The following is a 20,428-nucleotide window of genomic DNA, read 5'->3' as shown; positions in this document are numbered from 1 at the left end:
ATTGTTTAGAAGTGATTAGATTATGGTTGGAGTTCCCTTCTCTGCAGGGGTCCATTGTCCAAAACTATTGAGTCTAATATCTTGTTCTCCCCAGCTGAATACACTGGTAATGTCTGGATGTTTTGTGAATGGTTCAGGAGATCACAGTATCACAGTATCTTTACAATACAGAATGGGTTATTCACACTCCTCTAAGTTGGTTGTCTCTGATGGGCTACTTCTAGACAGCCTGACTCTGTACTAATGGAATTTGTAGAGTACAGTTATGCTATTGTTTGGTCATCTTAGAAACTGCTGTTTGGTCATTTGAAATGCTGTCTACTTATCCAGTGATTTCAACCCACTCAATAAATCAAGTCATTTTCGATATAAAACATTGGTTTTATAACAGATGGTAGAGAAGTAATTTACCAATTTAAAATCCTCACCAAATACACAAATAATTTTCTTCATGTTTAAATTCATGCAAATATACATCTAATTATCCACTTTATAAATGAGCATTATTTTACCTTTCAAATTGTTTATTGGTCATCAGAGATGAGTACCGACCATATAGATGAGAATGTGGTCTCACGCATATTCCTTCATAGTGATATCTACAAAAGCAAGTATATTTTCTATAAAAGCAACACGATTTTTCTCAAAAAAATTAAATAACATACTATATTGCTTTAGAAAATATATTGTTGTGTTTTATATAAGGTACATAGGATATAGGACAGCATTTGCTCAACAATTCCAAACAGAAATAGTTTAAAGTAATACACAAAATCAAATTAAGGAAATAACCGAATGAAGTTAAAAGAGCCCATGATAGTATAAGTTCATAAAATTGATTGTTCATTGGTAATTAAAGTCTGCACTAAAGATAAAGTATCAATTCTTTAAAAGTGAGGGGAAAGGGAGACATAAGCCTGGCAGCACTAGATGGGGTGGAATGGGGCCCACCCTAATGATTTGGGACTTTACAATTGAAATGCTAAATTTAGTGGTTTGGAATTGGTTCCTGGAAGTACACCTCAGTACATCTACCTACTCTCTCGACTGTGTCTCTGGGCACAATTTTAATGAAGCCAACCCAGTTGCAGCTGGGGGATCACCTTGGGCTGTGAGTGGAGAATGCTTTGCTGTCACTGTTTAACTCAGCCACAGTATTAGCATTCCATTTCCAGATTTACTGACCAATCACAGAGTCCAGGCATGATGACTACCCACACTTAGCAATGGAAGGATTTCTATTTAACGGGATCATGGCAAGGGTCAGAACTGCTTCATTGCAAATTGAATATTGAGGTTTCATCAACCACAAGAGTGGAAGTGAGATGTGGGAAGGCTGCCTCCTGGTTCTCTGACACTTCCCTGGAGGTCATGCTGCAGGCTGAATGAAGAGAAGTATTGTTCTCCCCAGACAGGAAGTAAGGCCAGCTGCTCAAACCAAGCAAGCATGAATGGAAGTGACTGACAAAGTGAACAGGAGGAATGTGGTCCTTTGCAATTGGATTCAATGCTGCAAGAGATTCAATGACTCCATGAGAGCAGGAAAGGTGAGTGACGTTCCACTTTAAGTGCCGACCCCGACACTCTCACTTTCCCAGCATTCTCTGTCACAGCACCTCTCAGACCAACACATCTTGCAATTCCGCTCATTCCTCTCTAATGAGGCACCACCTCAAATCCCCATCTGAACAGCCAATACTGACACTCTCATCTCATTGCCACCTTACACCTAACACTCCAGGAAACTTTCATCCCATCCTCTCAACACAATCCATTTCCCACATTCATAACTCTGCTTTGTCTCCTTGCAGAAGAGAGTGCAGAACTCCAGGGAGATACAGAAAGCGGAAGTTGGGGGAGGTGGCAGTGGCCCTCCAGTGAGAGGCACCCTGACCACTGCAGAGGAGCAAGTGTGGGAGATGGAGAAGGTGGTGGAATGAATAGCCATTGGCAAAGGAGAGATGGAGGCCTCCCAGAAACCTGGTGACAGAATTACATATCACATGCCTCTTGGCACATAATTGCTAATGTTGACTTACTATAACCACTAACTGAAATGAGAACATGTGCACAATGATGACTTTGAACCCTTTCCCTGTGTCAGTTCTAATTCACATATTTTATCTCTCACTGGTTCTTCAATTGTGACATGGAGCTCAAATGGATGTAAGTTGAGGAGTCCCCAGAAGATTTTCTGAGGAAGCACTGTCACATGACTCACCCTGAACCAGAGAGGATACATACACCTTGGTAGGGACTCGGGGGAAATAGCCAGGTTGTCACATGGTGAGGCACAAACCACAAATGCGCACAAGCAGGTGGTAGAGACAGGAATAGCAGTGGGGCGTCCCCATTAGAGGGTCTAGGACAATCCAAGCTCTGGTCAGCTGGATGCAGTTGCTGAGCCTTTGGGGTCATCCAAGAAGAGGGCTATTCTGAAGCAGCAACAGAAAATGTGTGAGGATTTCCAGAGTCAGTGCGCATGATTGGAGAGAGATTGGTGGGAACTGTCTCAAGCATGAGTATCATGATGTCTCAGGTTTTAGTGCCAATGTCCATCGCTGTAGAAAGAGTGGTCACCTGCATGGAGAAGCAGATGTGGCAGGCAACTGAGTCATTGTCTGTCTTCACCATTGGCCTCCACACACAATTTGAACTTTAAATAGGATGAAGAAAAGTCCCATCTTGATGCCTCACTGAAGTGCAGCAAAATGCTCTTCTGCTCTTGGCTAGCAGGGAAGTATGGGTGGGCCATGGGAGGGAGATAGAGAAAAGGCACATGGTCATTGGGACTCTGCTCAAAGTGCTCCCATTCCTCATCCCTTGGCACAGCCACTGACTCCCAGCCGACTCATTTAGAGCCCCACATGTTGACATGGCCCATTGACTTAAGAGTTTTTCATCTTGGTGGTATTCAATACTCACACCAGAGGGCAGTTGATCTTTGAGGTGAATAGCCATTGTAAGGTAGATTGTAAATAGTATGGGGACTATCACACAGCCTTGCTTGACACTGCTCTGGATTTTGAAGGTGTCTGTGTCAGATCTGCCACTCAAGATGGTTGCAGTCATATCATCATGAAGCAGTTGTAGGGTTGTGTTGAAGTTTCTTGGACATCCAAATCTCTGGAGCACAATCCACAGGGCCTCGCGATTTATTGAGTCTAATGCTTTGGTCATGTTGATGAATGCAATGAAGAGTTCCTGGTGTTGTCCTTGACGTTCTTCTTGGATTTGTTTGGCAATAAAGATCACATCAGAGGTTCCTCTGGAAGGTCTAAAGCCACACTCTGTCTCTTGGAGGCTTTCCTCAGCCACAGGAATTTGGTGATTCAGGAGAATGAGTGTCAGGATTCTCCCTGCTATGGAAAAGTGAAAAATACCTCAATAGTCTCCATAGCATGATTTATCTCCTTTCTTGAAGATAGTTACAACTGTTGCATTCCTAAAGTTGGGGGCAGTGACAGGGTGGGAGGTGGGGGTCGAGTTCTTTTTCCTCCCATATTTACAGGATGAGTGCATGGAGTCTTGATGTGAGGAAAAAACACATCAGCTTTGAAGATCTCAGCTGGAATAACATTAGGGCCACAGGTTTTGTTGTTTTTCATCCATTCAATTGTTTGTCGTAGCTCTCCCATTGATGGTGGCTCCCCTATGGGTTCTACCACAGGATATTGAGGAATGGTATGCCCAGAGTGTAGGACAAGAAAAGGATGTAAATGAGTCAGAGGGATTTTGACTATGGAAATGGTTTGTATGCAGCAGGGGGGTGGGGGGCGTACAATGGTTTCAGTATTGATGTGCCATAAACCTTCATACAGTCACATTATCTAAATCATATCTGTATGACTCCATTTAGGCTTCTCTAGCTGCCAGGTGAGTAGCTGCAGGCCCCCTGGCCACATCAGGCTCAAGCTCCACCTCCCCGGCTCTGAGGATGCAGAGGGGTCGTCACCTTCCTCCTCCTGTAGCTCCAGTTCTCTCTGCAGTGCTATCATGTATAAGGCACAGTAGACCACTACCATTCTATGCAGCCTTGCTGGTACATGCTTAAGGGTGCCCCTAGATCTGTCCAGGCACCCGATTCATCAGGAATTAATGGCTTCCTCAATGGTTCTCTTGTGCTCACATGGTTCCAGTTGGACCTTTTCTCTGCATCAGTGATAGGGATGCTCACAAGTGTCATCAGCCATGTCCCTTGGTTTCAACAAGGCTAATGCTGAAGATGCAAAGTTCTGTGGGAGATGTGGCTGGCGGAGAGTGGAGGCATCATGGCAGCTTCCAGGATAATGTGCACAGACATGCATGAAAACCTTCCAGCGGTCACATACCAGTTGAATATTGATGAAGTGGAATCCCTTTTGATTGATGACTACTCCTGGATGATCTGAGAGCACCATGATTGCCACATGGGTGCAGTGACATGTGTACCTGTAGGAATCTAGGCACTGCAACAAAAACGAGAGCCTGCTAGCTCTGAATGGCCTCATCAGTAGCAAAGTGGAGGTAACTAGCAGCCTTGGAAAACATGGCCTCAGTCACCTGGGAGATGCACTTGTAGGTAGCAGATTGTGAAATCCGGCAGATGTTGCCAGCAAGTCCCTGGAAGGAGCCGAAAGTGAGGAGATTCAGGTCTGCAGTGACCTTGCTGGCCACTAGCAATGGTCTACTGGAAGAAAGTCTTATTCCAGGAGACTGCTGATGTCAGCAGTGATTTGCCATGAAAATCTGAGCTCCTGAGACACTGCTGCTCAGTCATGTCAGGAAAGCTGATCCTAATTATGTAGGCTCTGTGTTGGGGTATCACCGCCTATGAGCTGGAGCTATGTCTATCTCTGTCCTGTGGAACACCATGTGACTCACGAGAATGCAGCTGCTGGTGTTTCTGGTGTTGCTGGCATTACTCCTTTTGTTCCCCATATCAGAGGTCCAAGTTGGAGCTGATTAAACTGCTTTTACCTGCAGTGTAGGAAGACAGCAGAAAAGTGCAGATCTAGGCGAGTAAAGCTCAAAATAGCAGAAATGACTTCCAAAATGATGGAAATCACCTGGAAAGCTGTGAAAGCATACTCTCAGACAAGTCCTGTGAGCACAAGCCTTCCTCTTCGGCAAGGAAGCTGCTGTGCTGTTTCAGTCTTTAAAGGGTTTTACAGTCTGTCAATTTCTCAGAGGCAACAATCCCTGCCTTGCTTTCACCTTTTTGATCCTAGTGAGCTTCACAGCTCTGGAAACCTGTGAACTGGTTCTTAAAGCCAGGATTTTGTGTTAAACTCAGGATTAATTGCCTATTAATATGTACAAATAACAGATCTGCCTCATGCCAGTTCAAGGCAGAAGTGAACAGGATCTTCTCGGTTTTCCAAAATGTTAGCATTTTTGTAGATTTAACTCCCTACCCACACTGAAACATATCCTCTCCTTGCATGCGAAAACTCTGCCCTCTGATTCTCTGACTGTGAGAGTGCTTCACTCTTTCTCAATAGCACAGTCTGTCTGTTTCTTTTTATCCGTGTCAGTAATTAGATGCTTATATTTCTAATCATCAACATAAAGGTAAGCTGAGGAAAGCCTGTAGATCCTCTAAGTCTTCATAGTGTCTATAGTTAGAATATTGGCACTTACTTTTAACAAAGGATAGATAATATTCAGATAATAATTCTGGTTGCTCCTGGAATTCAATTTTTATAAGTTCAAATTAGGATAAGGAAAGACACACTTTGTATTTATAATGGGGACTCTCTTATGTGTAATCATTACTTTGACATTTCCACTTCTCTCACACACACAGGACGGAATTTAGTTCATTCCCTTCGCAACTCATGGAATTTTATCAGCAAAGTTGGAGGACAATCTGCTGCCCAGAGGTCAATTGCGGCCCTTGAGTGGCCAATTAAGAGTCACCTAATAGCATCTTCCTGCCAGCATTGGCATTTACCAGTGAAGGAGTAGGGACAAAAACAGGATTACCTGGAAAAACTCAGCAGGTCTGGCAGCATCGGGGGAGAAGAAAAGAGTTGACGTTTTCGAGTCCTCATGACCCTTCAACAGAACTAGGTGAATCCAAGGAAGGGGTGAAATATAAGCTGGTTTAATGTGTGTGTGTGTGTGTATGTGTGTGTGTGTGTGTGTGTGTGTGTGTGTGTGTGGGGGGGGGTGTGGGGGGCGGTGTGGGGGGAGAAGGTGGGGGGGTTGGGTAGGGGGAGAGAAGTGGAGGGGGTGGTGTGGTTGTAGGGACAAGCAAGCAGTGATAGAAGCAGATCATCAAAAGATGTCGCAGACAACAGAACAAAAGAACACATAGGTGTTGAAGTTGGTGATATTATCTAAACGAATGTGCTAATTAAGAATGGATGGTAAGGCACTCAAGGTACAGCTCTAGTGGGGGTGGGGGGAGCTTAAAAGATTTAAAAACATTTAAAAATAATGGAAATAGGTGGGAAAAGAAAAATCTATATAATTTATTGGAAAAAACAAAAGGAAGGGGGAAGAAACAGAAAGAGGCTGGGGATGGAGGAGGGAGTTCAAGACCTAAAGTTGTTGAATTCAATATTCAGTCCGGAAGGCTGTAAAGTGCCTAGTCGGAAGATGAGGTGTTGTTCCACCCAGTTTGCGTTGGGCTTCACTGGGACAATGCAGCAAGCCAAGGACAGACATGTGGGCAAGAGAGCAGGGTGGAGTGTTAAAATGGCAAGCGACAGGGAGGTTTGGGTCATTCTTGCGGACAGACCGCAGGTGTTCTGCAAAGTGGTCGCCCAGTTTACGTTTGGTCTCTCCAATGTAGAGGAGACCACATTGGGAGCAACGAATACAGTAGACTAAGTTGGGGGAAATGCGAGTGAAATGCTGCTTCACTTGAAAGGAGTGTTTGGGCCCTTGGACAGTGAGGAGAGAGGAAGTGAAGGGGCAGGTGTTGCATCTTTTGCATGGGCATGGGGTGGTGCCATAGGTGGGGGTTGAGGAGTAGGGGGTGATGGAGGAGTGGACCAGGGTGTCCTGGAGGGAACGATCCCTACGGAATGTCAACAGGGGGATGAAGGGAATATGTGTTTGGTGGTGGCATCATGCTGGAGTTGGCGGAGGATGATCCTTTGAATGTGGAGGCTGGTGTGGTGATAAGTGAGACAAGGGGGACCTTATCATGTTTCTGGGAGGGAGGAGACGGCGTGAGGGCAGATACGTGGGAGATGGGCCGGACACGGTTGAGGGCCCTGTCAACGACCGTGGGTGGAAAACCTCAGTTAAGGAAGAAGGAGGACATGTCAGAGGAACTGTTTTTGAAGGTACCATCATCAGAACAGATGCGACGGAGGTGAAGGAACTGAGAGAACGGGATGGAGTCCTTACAGGAAGCGGGGTGTGGGGAGCTGTAGTAGAGGTAGCTGTGGGAGTCAGTAGGCTTGTAATGGATATTGGTGGACAGTCTATCACCAGAAATTGAGACAGCGAGGTCAAGGAAGAGAAGGGAAGTGTCAGAGATGGACCACGTGAAAATGATGGAGGGGTGGAGACTGGAAGCAAAATTAATAAATTTTTTCAAGTCCCGACGAGAGCATGAAGCAGCACCGAAGTAATCATCGATGTACCGGGGAAAGAGATGTGGAAGGGGGCCAGAGTATGACTGGAACAAGGAATGTTCCACATACCCCATAAAGAGACAGGCATAGCTGGGGCCCATGCGGGTACCCATAGCCACACCTTTTATTTGGAGGAAGTGAGAGGAGTTGAAGGAGAAATTGTTCAGTGTGAGAACAAGTTCAGCCAGACGGAGGAGAGTAGTGGTGGATGGGGATTGTTCGGGCCTTTGTTCGAGGAAGAAGCTAAGGGCCCTCAGAGCATCCTGGTGGGGGTTGGAGGTGTAGAGGGATTGGACGTCCATGGTGAAGAGGAAGCGGTTGGGGCCAGGGAACTGGAAATTGTTGATGTGACGTAAGGTGTCAGAGGAATCACGGATGTAGGTGGGAAGGGACTGACAAGGGGAGAGAGAAGGGAGTCAAGGTAACAAGAAATGAGTTCTGCGGGGCAGAAGCAAGCTGACATGATCGGTCTACCGGGAGAGTTCTGTTTGTGGATTTTGGGTAGGAGGTAGAAGCGGGCCATCTGAGGTTGGATGACTATCAGGTTGGAAGCTGTGGGTGGAAGATCTCCAGAGGAGATGAGGTCAGTGACAGTCCTGGAAACAATGGCTTGATGTTCAGTGGTGGGGTCATGGTCCAGGGAGAGGTAGGAGGAAGTGTCTGCGAGTTAATGCTTAGCCTCCGCGAGGTAGATGTCAGTGCGCCAGACAACAACAGCACCACCCTTGTCAGCGGATTTGATGACAATGTCAGGGTTGGACCTGAGAGAATGGAGTGCAGCAAGTTCAGAGAGAGAGAGATTAGAATGGGTGAGAGGAGCAGAGAAATTGAGACGACTAATGTCACGCCGGCAGTTCTCAATGAAAAGATCAAGAGAAGGTAAGAATCCAGAGGGAGGGGTCCAGGTGGAGGGAGAATATTGGAAGTGGGTAAAAGGATCCGTTGAACTGGGAGAGGACTCCTGCCCAAAGAAGTGAGCACGGAGACGAAGACGGCGGAAGAAGAGTTCAGCATCGTACCAGGCCCGAAATTCATTGAGGAGAGGGTGTAAGGGTATGGGACTAAGTCCTTTGCTGAGCACTGAACGTTCAGCATCGGAGAGGGGAAGGTCAGGGGGTATATTGAATACACGGCTGGGGTTGGGATTGGAAGATGGGGTGGGGACGGAGGGACAGGCAGGGGTGGAGGGTCCTAGATGGGTGTTGGTGTCGATGAGTTGTTGGAGCTTGCGTTCCTTAGCACTTGAGAGAAAGAGAAAAAGTTTCTTGTTGAGGCGTCGGATGAGACGAAGAATAAAATGAAACTGGGGGCACGCGCAGCTTTGAAAAAGGGTACAGCAGTGCTGCTGGAGGGAGTGGTCGAGTGTGTTCATATGGCAGCGCATGGAACTGAGTGTGGATCTCAGAATGTGACAGGAACAGCAGTCCGAGAAACGTTTTATGTCCTGGAGATACCTGCAATCCTGGGTGGGTTCGAAACATGAGGGGTGGAATTTCAGTTGAAATCCACATGGGGTAAGTCGGAGATGGAGACAGTCACTGAGAAAGGAGATATGGCTGTGAAAGCGGGTTTTAGTAAAGAACTTGTCAAACACCAGGAGACAAATGGAAAGCAATGAAGGTGAGCAAGGCAAAACCGAGATACGGAAATCTTGTCGCAGAGACAAACAGAACTTCTTCAAGGAAGGCATTTGTTGAACAGCAGTGGCAGTCAATTAAACACAGAGATAAAAACAAAAAACTGCGGATGCTGGAAATCCAAAACAAAAACAGAATAACCTGGAATAACTCAGCCGGTCTGGCAGCATCGGTGGAGAAGAAAAGAGTTGACGTTTTGAGTCCTCATGACCCTTCAACAGAACTAGGTGAATCCAAGGAAGGGGTGAATTATAAGCTAGTTTAAGGTGTGTGTGTGTGGGGGGGGGGTGGCGGCGGTTGGGGAGGTGGCTTGGTTGGGGGGAGAGAAGTGCAGGGGGGTGGTGTGATTGTAGGGACAAGCAAGCAGTGATCGAAGCAGATCATCAAAAGATGTCACACACAACAGAACAAAAGAACACATAGGTGTTGAAGGTAGTGATATTATCTAAACGAATGTGCTAATTAAGAATGGATGGTAGGGCACTCAAGGTATAGCTCTAGTGGGGGTGGGGGGAGCATAAAAGATTTAAAAATATTTTAAAATAATGGAAATAGGTGGGAAAAGAAAAATCTATATAATTTATTGGAAAAAACAAAAGGAAGGGGGAAGAAACAGAAAGGGAGTGGGGATGGAGGAGGGAGTTCAAGACCTAGAGTTGTTGAATTCAATATTCAGTCCAGAAGGCTGTAAAGTGCCTAGTCGGAAGATGAGGTGTTATTCCTCCAGTAGGGGGTGATGGAGGAGTGGACCAGAGTGTCCCGGAACTGTCGGCGCGACATTAGTCATCTCAATTTCTCTGCTCCTCTCACCCATTCTAATCTCTCTCTCTCTGAACTTGCTGCAATCCATTCTCTCAGGTCCAACCCTGACATTGTCATCAAACCCGCTGACAAGGGTGGTGCTGTTGTTGTCTGGCGCACTGACCTCTACCTCACAGAGGCTGAGCGTCAACTCGCAGACACTTCCTCCTACCTCTCCCTGGACCATGACCCCACCACTGAACATCAAGCCATTGTTTCCAGGACTGTCACTGACCTCATCTCCTCCGGGGATCTTCCTCCCACAGCTTCCAACCTGATAGTCGCCCAACCTCGGACGGCCCGCTTCTACCTCCTACCCAAAATCCACAAACAGAACTCTCCCAGTAGACCGATCGTGTCAGCTTGCTCCTGCCCCACAGAACTCATTTCTCATTATCTTGACTCCCTTCTCTCCTCCGTTGTCCAGTCCCTTCCCACCACATCCGTGATTCCTCTGACACCTTACGTCACATCAACAATTTCCAGTTCCCTGACCCCAACCGCTTCCTCTTCACCATGGACGTCCAATCCCTCTACACCTCCAACCCCCACCAGGATGCTCTGAGGGCCGTTAGCTTCTTCCTCGAACAGAGGCCCGAACAATCCCCATCCACCACTACTCTCCTCCATCTGGCTGAACTTGTTCTCACACTGAACAATTTCTCCTTCAACTCCTCTCACTTCCTCCAAATAAAAGGTGTGGCTATGGGTTACCGCATAGGCCCCAGCTATGCCTGTCTCTTTATGGGGTATGTGGAACATTCCTTGTTCCAGTCCTACTCCAGCCCCCTTCCACAACTCTTTCTCCGGTACATCGATGATTACATCGGTGTTGCTTCATGCTCTCGTCAGGACTTGGAAAAATTTGTTAATTTTGCTTCCAATCTCCACCCCTCCATCATTTTCACGTGGTCCATCTCTGGCACTTCCCTTCTCTTCCTTGACCTCTCTGTCTCAATCTCTGGTGATAGACTGTCCACCAATATCCATTACAAGTCTACCGACTCCCACAGCTACCTCGACTACAGCTCTTCAGACCTCGCTTCCTGTAAGGACTCCATCCCGTTCTCTCAGTTCCTTCGCCTCCGTCGCATCTGTTCTGATGATGGTACCTTCAAAAACAGTTCCTCTGACATGTCCTCCTTCTTCCTTAACTGAGGTTTTCCACCCACGGTCGTTGACAGGGCCCTCAACCGTATCCAGCCCATCTCCCACGCATCCGCCCTCACACCTTCTCCTCCCTCCCAGAAACATGATAGGGTCCCCATGGTCCTCACTTATCACCCCACCAGCCTCCACATTCAAAGGATCATTCTCCGCCATTTCCGCCAACTCCAGAATGATGCCACCACCAAACACATCTTCCCTTCACCCGCCCTGTCGGCATTCCGTAGGGATCGTTCCCTCCAGGACACCCTGGTCCACTCCTCCATCACCCCCTACTCCTCAACCCCCACCTATGGCACCACTCCATGCCCACGCAAAAGATGTAAAACCTGCCCCTTCACTTCCTCTCTCCTCACTGTCCAAGGGCCCAAACACTCCTTTCAAGTGAAGCAGCATTTCACTTGCATTTCCCCCAACTTAGTCTACCGCATTCGTTGCTCCCAATGTGGTCTCCTCTACATTGGAGAGACCAAACATAAACTGGGCGACCACTTTGCAGAACACCTGCGGTCTGTCCGCAAGAATGACCCAAACCTCCCTGTCGCTTGTCATTTTAACACTCCACCCTGCTCTCTTGCCCACATGTCTGTCCTTGGCTTGCTGCATTGTTCCAGTGAAGCCCAACGCAAACTGGAGGAACAACACCTCATCTTCCGACCAGGTACTTTACAGCCTTCCGGACTGAATATTGTGTTCAACAACTTTAGGTCTTGAACTCCCTCCTCCATCCCCACTCCCTTTCTGTTTCTTCCCCCTTCCTTTTGTTTTTTCCAATAAATTATATAGATTTTTCTTTTCCCACCTATTTCCATTATTTAAAAATATTTTTAAATCTTTTATGCTCCCCAGACCCCCACTAGAGCTGTACCTTGAGTGCCCTAACATCCATTCTTAATTAGCACATTCGTTTAGATAATATCACCAACTTCAACACCTCTGTGTTCTTTTGTTCTGTTGTGTGTGACATCTTTTGATGATCTGCTTCTATCACTGCTTGCTTGTCCCTACAACCACACCCCCCCCTCCACTTCTCTCCCCCCACCCAACCGCCCCCCACACCGCCCACCAACCCCCCCCACCCCCGCCCCCCCACCCCCAACACACCTTAAACCAGCATATATTTCACCCCTTCCTTGGATTCACCTAGTTCTGTTGAAATGTCATGAGGACTCGAAATGTCAACTCTTTTCTTCTCTGCCGACGCTGCCAGACCTGCTGAGTTTTTCCAGGTAATTCTGTTTTTATTTTGGATTTCCAGTATCCGCAGTTTTTTGTTTTTATAGAAGGAGTAGGGACCTTTGCTGTATGCAGAGACTGCCCAGTACAACCTGGTGGCCTCCCTGCAGACTCGGGGGAGCCCTCTCATCAAGCATGTGGTCCTGGTTAAAAAATTCTCCCTGCCCGTGCCAACCACCCCCAACTTTGGGGCGATGCCCAACTGGCCCCAGGGATCCTGACCCTTCTTACCTTGGTCTGAGGGCAGTGTCCGTGCTGCTTTTCTGGGCCAGGTGCAGTTCCAGCAGTGGCCTCCTTTTTCGATGGCCCGTAGCTCTTGGAGGGATTTCATCCCTTAAAAAAACAGACACCTCAACAGCAGCTCATTAGCTGTCCAACTATCACAGAATCCAGTCAGGGCTCCCCAAAGCGGCAGGGGGAAGGGCTGCCCCTGCTTTCTGACCAATCGTTGAGGGCACTGTCACCCTGACAAAATTCGGTCCCCAGACAACTCTCGTGTAAAAAGAACACAATATAAATTTTAGCTTACTAAAGCTTTTGGAATATATTCTCTAGCTTTATTTCCAAATAATTTTGGAGGAACAACCAAATCTATTGCACGGGATTTTCTCTGCAGGCTTCTGAAGGCAGAATGTAAAAGGAGGAGGATAACCCTGATATTAAAGGGTAACATAGGACATTAGTGAAAAAGGATCATGCCTCAGAAAATCAGGAAGTAGAATCAGTATTGATGGGGATTAGGAATAACAGGAATAAACTGGGGGAGTAGTTTATAGATCCCCTAATAGTAGTTATATCATTGGACAGAGCATTAAACAAGAAACAATTGGAGCTTGTAACAAAGACAGTGTAATAGTTGTGGGGGTCTTTAATCTTCACATAGACTGGACCAATCACATTGGCAAAGCTGGTCTGGAGGATGAATTCATTGAATGTTTTTGTGATAGTTTCCTTGAGCAATACTTTGTGGAATCAACTGGAGATAAAGTTATTTTAGATCTAGTATTGTGCAATGAGGCAGCGTTAATTAGTAATGTCCTAGTAAAAAATCCACTGGGAAACAGAGATCATAATACAAATGAATTCCACATTAAGTTTGAAAACAACATACTCCATTCACAAACAAGAATCTTAAAATTAAACAAAGCCAATTACATAGATGTGAGGGAGCACTGGCTAAGGTTAAATGGGTGAACAGACTAAACGTTATGGGAGTAAATAAACATTGGGAAATGTTTAAAGAAACAATTCAATGTTCAATAAACTCAGCAAGAAAGCTCAATCTGTGGCTTACTAAGGAGGTTAAGGTTAGTATTAGATTAAAAGAAGAAGCATATAATAAGACCATAAGGCATAGGAGCAGAAATTAGGCCATTCAGCCCATCAAGTCTGCTCCGCCATTCAATCATGGCTGATAAGTTTCAAAGAATAGTAGCTGAGGTGAGAGTGACTGCCCTTGACATCAACGCTGCATTTGACCAAGTGTTTCATCAAGGAGCACTAGCAAAACTGGAGTGAATGGGAATCGGGGGAAAACTCTCCGCTGGTTAGAGTAATACATAGCACAAAGGAAGATGGTTGTGGTTGTTAGAGGTCAGTCATCTCAGTTCCAGGACATCACTACAGGAGTTCCTCAGGGTAGTGTCCAAGGCCCAACCATCTTCAGCTGCTTCATCAATAATCTTCCTTCCTCATAAGATCAGAAGTGGGATGTTCACTGATAATTGCACATTGGGGGGATGTTCATTGATAATTGCAAAATATTTAGCAATGAAGGACAAGGGTAATAGATGCATAGGAACACCACCACCTGGAAGTTCCCCTCCAAGTCACACACCATCCTGATTTAGAAATGTATCACTATTCCTTCACTGTTGCTGGATCAAACTCCTGGAACTCACTCTCTAACAGCACTCTGGGTGTCACCAGCACCTTCTCAAGGGCAATTAGGGATGGGCAATAAATGCTGGCCTAGCCAGTGATGCCCACATCCCATGAATGAATTTTTAAAAATTTTAAAAAAACATTTGCGACTCCTCAGGTACTGAAGCAGTCCATGTTCAAATGCAGCAAGACATGGACAAATTCCAGGCTTGGCTGTCAAGTGGCAAGTAACATTTGTGCCACACAAGTGCCAGGCAATGACCATCTCCAACAAGAGAGAATCCAACCATTACTCTTTGATATTCAATGGCATTACCATTGCTGAATCCCTGCTATCAACATCCTGGGGATTACCATTGACCAGAAACTGAACTGACTAGCCATATAAATAATGTAGCTACAAGAGCAGGTCAGAGGCTCGGAATCCTGCGGCAAGTAATTCACTTCGTGACTTGCCAAAGCCTGCCAACCATCTACAAGGCACAAGTCAGGAGTGTGATGGAATACTCCCCATTTGCCTGGATGAGTATAGCTCCAACAACACTCAAGAAGCTCGGCACCATCCAGGATAAAGCAGCCCACTTGATTGACACCCATCCACAAACGTTCACTCCCTCCATAGCCGACGAACAGTGGCAGCAGTGTGTACCATCTACAAGATGGACTGCAGAAACTTACCAAGACTCCTTAGACAGCACCTTTCAAACCCATGACAGCTACCATCTAGAAAGACAAGGGCAGCAGATGCAGGGAACACCACCGCCTTGAAGTTCCCCTCCAAGCCACACACCATCCTGACTTGGAAATATATAGCCGTTCCTTCACTGTTGCTAGATCAAAATCCTGGAACTCCCTCCCTAACAGCACTCTGGGTGTACCTACACCAAATGGACTGAAGCAGTTCAAGAAGGCAGCTTACCACCACTTTCTTAAGGGCAATTAGGGATGGGCAATAAAAGCCAGCCTAGCCGGCGATGCCCAAGTCCCATGAATGAATGAAAAGAAAGTAGAAAGCCCGAGGATTGGAAGAGTTTTAGAAACTAGCAAAGGGCCACCAAAAAGTTCGTGAAAAGGGAAAAAAAAGAATTTCAGAGTAAACTAGCCAGGATTGTAAGTTTTTTTACAAGTATATGAAAAAGAAGAGAGTAGCTAAGGGGTTGTCAGCACCTTAATATGCTCCATCTCATGCTCAAATTCATTTTTAAGATAGCGTAGTCTAAAATAGTACCTTTCCTCAATATGCTAATTGATAAATCCACTGATGGGTTCTCTACTACTGTCTACCGCAAGCTTGTCTTCACCTGTCAATATACACATTGGGATTCGCATAGCTCCACACACTGTAAGATTGGTCTTAAATAGGGTCTTTGCCACTTGCTCATCTTGCAAGCTTAATGCAGAAATGGCGTACATCAAAGCTATCCAGTGTGACAACGGCTATTCTAACCAGATCATTGCTCGCTCTGTATCATTCAAACTTGCAAATTTTAAAAAAGTTTATTTATGGGATGTGGGTGTCGTTGGCTAGGCCAGCATTTATTGCCCATCCCTATTTGCCCTTGGGAAGGTGGTGGTGAGCTGCCTTCTTAAACTGCTACAGTGCAAGTGGTGTATGTACACCCACAATGCTGTTAGGAAGGGAGGTCCAGGATTTTGACTCAGCAACAGTGAAGACAAATGGGTCAAAGGCCGCCACTTTCATACCTGAGAAGTGCCCAATCTACCTCAAATTACCCGGGAAAGGCAAAGTATCTCAAAAATTTGAACACGTTAAACAAGTCGTTTCATGCTGCTACTATGTAATGGCTCACAAGTGACATTTTCCACTAACTGGATGCTCGTTCTGGAGTGCAATTCTTTAGGAGTGTAGCCAGGATGCTGTCACAGCCCCTAGCCTTTGCTGTACCTTTGCCTTCAGCCATGTCTTGATATCATGCGGAGTGAATCAAATTGGATGAAGACTGACATGTGATGCCGGGGACCTCAGGAGGAGGCCCAAATGGATCTGCACTGAATGGCTTCCAAAAGCATTCAGATTAGACATATCAGGATGTCAATCAGAATTCAATGCTGATTTGATACCAGTGGTGCCATTTTGCAGCTCAATGCTCAAGCAATGACCTCTCTTAAACATGCATAGTTGAACATGAAAAGCGGCAGTATGGATATGAAGTTAGCCAAGTGATAGGAAACAGAGAGTAGTATTGAACGATTGTTTCTCGGACTGGTGGGAGGTACACAGTGGGATTTCCCAGAGGTCAGAACTAAGACCACTGCTTTTCTTGATCCATATTAATGCCTTAGAATTGGGTGTGTAGGGAACAATTCCAAAACATGCAGATGGCACAAAACTTGGGAGTATTGTGAACTGTGAGGAGGAGAGTGGTAGACTTCAAGAGGTGGAATGGGTGGACACATGGCAGAGGAAATTTAATGCAGAAAAGTCTGAAGTGGTACATTTTGATAGGAAGAGCAAGGAGAGACAATATAAATTAAAGAATACAGTTATGCTGGTGCAGGAACAGAGAGATCAAGAGGCATATTTGCACAAATTGTTGAAGGCAACAGGACATGTTAAGAATACAGAAGCATGGAAGCTATGGTGAACTTTTATTAAACACTGGTCCAGTCTCAACTAGAGGATTGTGTCCAATTCTGGGCACAATATTTTATGGATAATATGAAAAAAAGGTGTCCTGGTACATGAGTCACAAGAAAATTAATATACAGGTACAACAAGTGATTAGGAAGGCAAATGAAATGTTGTCATTTATTGCAACGGAATGGAATATAAAAGTAGAGAAGTTTTACTGCATATGAACAAAAGAATTATGAACAGGAGTAGGCCACTCAGCTCCTCAAGCCTCCTCCGCCATTCAATTAGGTCATAGCTGATCTAATTTTAACCTCAACTTCACATTCAAGCCCACCCCTGATAACCTTTCACCCCCTTGCTTATCAAGAATCTACCGACTTCTGCCACTTCTGCATTACAGTGTACAGTTTTGGTCACCTTATTTTAAAAACAGATATAATTGTGTGAGAAGCATTTCAGAGAAGGTTCACTCAACTCATTCTTGGGATGAGAGGCTTATCTTACGAAGAAAGGTTGAACTGGTTGGGCCTTTACCCATTGGAGTTTAGAAGAATCAAAGGTGATCTGATTGAAACATAAGAGATCCTGAGGGGATTTGATAGGGTGGATACTGGGAGGATGTTTCCACTTGTGGGGGAGACTAGAATCAGGGTAGAGTTTAAGAATAAGAGGTATATCATTTATGATGGAAATGAGGAAAAATTTCTTTCAGAAGGTTGTTAGTATGTGGAATTCTCCTCCTTTGAAAGCAGTGGAAGCTGGGCCATTGAATTTATTCAAGGCAGATTTAGACAGATATTTGATAGGCAAGAGATTCAAGGGTTTTGGGGAGTGGGCAGACGGTAAAGTGGAGTTGAGACCACAACCAGATCAGCCATTTCTTATTAAATAGCGGAGAACACTCGAAGGACTGATTGGCCTACTCCTGCTCCAAAGTCCTCCTATGTATGTTCCTATGTATGAATTCAGTGACAGGAAAGATGCCACCACCAGTGCTATTTAAATGGATCAACAACTACTTACAGGTTAGTTGCTGGTTGATATTTTTCTGGCTGTTGTTTCAATTCCATCAGTGGTGCTTCCTGGACTTGTTTAAAGTTGCAAATTCTATATGGAGTGTAGTGGCAAGTGCTAAAGAAGTTTTTACTGACCTCAAGGCACCTGCACAAACCAGATGCTCCCAGATATGGGCACAAGAGTATCATACTTGGAAAAGAGCATGACTTTTAGAAACAGCAGATGCCATGCACAGCAGGACAAGCTGCTGAAAGAGGGAAGAGGAGGAGGGGGAAAAGGACTCTCGGGAAGAGACCATATATACTCTGGGCATTCAGGGACCAATTCTCCAATCTGAACATCAGCGAGGAACAATGTGGACATAAAGCCATACTCGCTGAAATCTGCCACCTGCTGCCACAAAAACAGCAACTTTGGGACAGGGAAAGGCCTGCATTTGCCAGTGGCTGTGAAAATGACAGTGGATGTGAACTTTTATGCAACTGGTTGCTTTCAGGCTGGTGCTGGAGATATTGAAAACATCTCAGTTTGCTGTCCATTGTAGCGTTATGGAGGTCACTGCCATTCTCCATTCATTAACAGCTAACAACATTTTATTCTTTCTTGCCAGAGAGAATTGGCAGTGTGAGAACACAGCTTCACTATGATTACAGGCTTCCCCACAAGGCAGGATCCTTTTGACTTCATGTACAGCATTTTTTGGGCGCAGCATGTTAACTCTGTCCTAAACTGCAATCAAAAGTTATTCCACCTCCTCAACATCCTGCTGGTGCGTGATCATAGGCAGGGAACTATGTCAATCAAAGCCTGGTATCCTTGTAGCAGTCAGAATCCTTCAGTCTATGGTAGATCACTGTGCCAGCTGCTTTTCAGCCACCATGGCAAACCAGAGGGTGGCAGAGGCTATCTGCTGGCCATGTGACTGATGGCTCCAGTGTGCAACCTATCCACATGTGCACTGCATGTAAATAATGAGAGCTGCCAATAAAACGTGATAGAGCAGAGAAGGGGTGTGCTGAAACAACACTGGAGAAGCCTTACAGTACTATGCAGGGAAGGTGTCAAGATTTGTGATGGTCTGCTGTATGCTGCACAGTCTCATCATCATGAGAGGATAGCCCTTGCCCCCAGCTATATAACAAGCAGCTGTGGAGCTGGAGCATGAGGGGGAGAAAGAAAGACTTGGAGGAAGAAGAGCAGGAAGAGGAAGGAAATGAAGGAAGGGGGCAACCTAGACAGGCCCTTTCTGCCTTGGGAGTCTGTGAAAAACTCATCCAGGTGTGACACTAGTAGTTCCAACTCAATTTCCCATTCACCAATAGCCCCACACATTACTTTCCCAGTTACTGATGGTCACGATGCAAAAATAAAAGCCACTACAAAATAAACTTTCCATACCAAATTTATAAATGATATTGTACCATATTTCATACAAAAGTAATTAGCCTTGTGCATTCCTTAAGTGGCTGTCTTCTGTGTGCCTTTGCCTGGCCTAGTGCTGCCTTACAGCCTTACTGTAGTGGCTGCAGCATGGCTGGTGGAAGGCTGCTGAGTTTCGGTGAAGGAGATTGCACAAGCCCTTGGAGGACAGCCTCATGCAACTCTGCCATAGAAGCCTGGCTGCTGACTGCACCACCTCATCATGGGTGACAACAAACTGGACTTGCTGGCTGACTTGCAATACCAAGGGCACGGGTGGGGCGGCAAGGTGGGAGGATGAGTACGGTTATCCCGAGAGAGGAAAGTAGGTTTGTCCTCCATGGAGTCATTGCCACTACCTCAGGACAGGGCCTCAGCAATCGTAGACAGGTTTCTGGACTGTTGTGCTTCTCTGCAAGTCCCTTTGCACACTGGAATCCATAGCCATGAGGAATGCAGTCTGACCTTGCATGGCAGCAAGCTGAACTTGCATGCAAACAGCTTTACCTTGCATAGCTTCAGTTTGGGCTTCCACTGCAACACTCAGGCTTCTGGTGAAAGCTTCTTTTACTGCAATGGGAGCTGAAGCATTAGCTATCAGATGCCACCATGGTTGGGTCCACAAGTTTGCTGATGGAGTTGGCCACTACTTCCATGTTGAAAAGGATGGGCTCCAAGTTCTACATAAAACCCTGTGCCAAGTTGATGTTGGATTCCTCCATGTTGACATTGAATGAAGGCTTTGTGGCAGGTTCCCGATGCACCGAGCATGCTGTTGTGCAAATGCATCATGCTTCTTCTGCAGGCAGACCCATCGAAGCACTGAATCTCTCCAGCAGAACTCATATGTGACATTGTACAGCACATATGTGCTATCCTTGCCCCTTACCCTGCCTGGAAGCCACTCATGCCTGGTGTTTCATCTCTATGTTATTCTCTAAATTACACTCAGTGTCAGTACCTAAGCTGGTGGCTGCATGCATGAAATCAAGTAACAATGTGTCTTCATGCTGTTGCACCACTTCCTGGCCAGGATGCAGTTCTTTGGTGTCGAAAAGGAAGAAAGCACAAGGGTGTGAGGGAGAGGTGAAAATAAA

At 45.9% G+C, this 20,428-nt stretch overlaps 1 protein-coding gene across 1 annotated transcript in view; it reads right to left on the bottom strand.

Annotated features, from left to right (window-relative positions):
- Positions 1 to 20,428, bottom strand: part of LOC121283897 (DNA-binding protein RFX8-like) — a 136,161-nt gene that overhangs the window by 86,914 nt on the left and 28,819 nt on the right. The window contains exon 6 of the mRNA XM_041198700.1: positions 513 to 599. Within this exon, the coding sequence (XP_041054634.1) occupies positions 513 to 599 (87 nt within the window). The remainder of the gene's footprint in view (positions 1 to 512; positions 600 to 20,428) is intronic.

The sequence above is a fragment of the Carcharodon carcharias genome, chromosome 11 (assembly GCF_017639515.1).
Source record: "Carcharodon carcharias isolate sCarCar2 chromosome 11, sCarCar2.pri, whole genome shotgun sequence".
In the NCBI taxonomy this organism is placed as follows: Eukaryota; Metazoa; Chordata; class Chondrichthyes; order Lamniformes; family Lamnidae; genus Carcharodon; species Carcharodon carcharias.
Note: the sequence above shows the minus strand (reverse complement) of the source record. Positions and strands in the feature narration are given on the sequence as shown.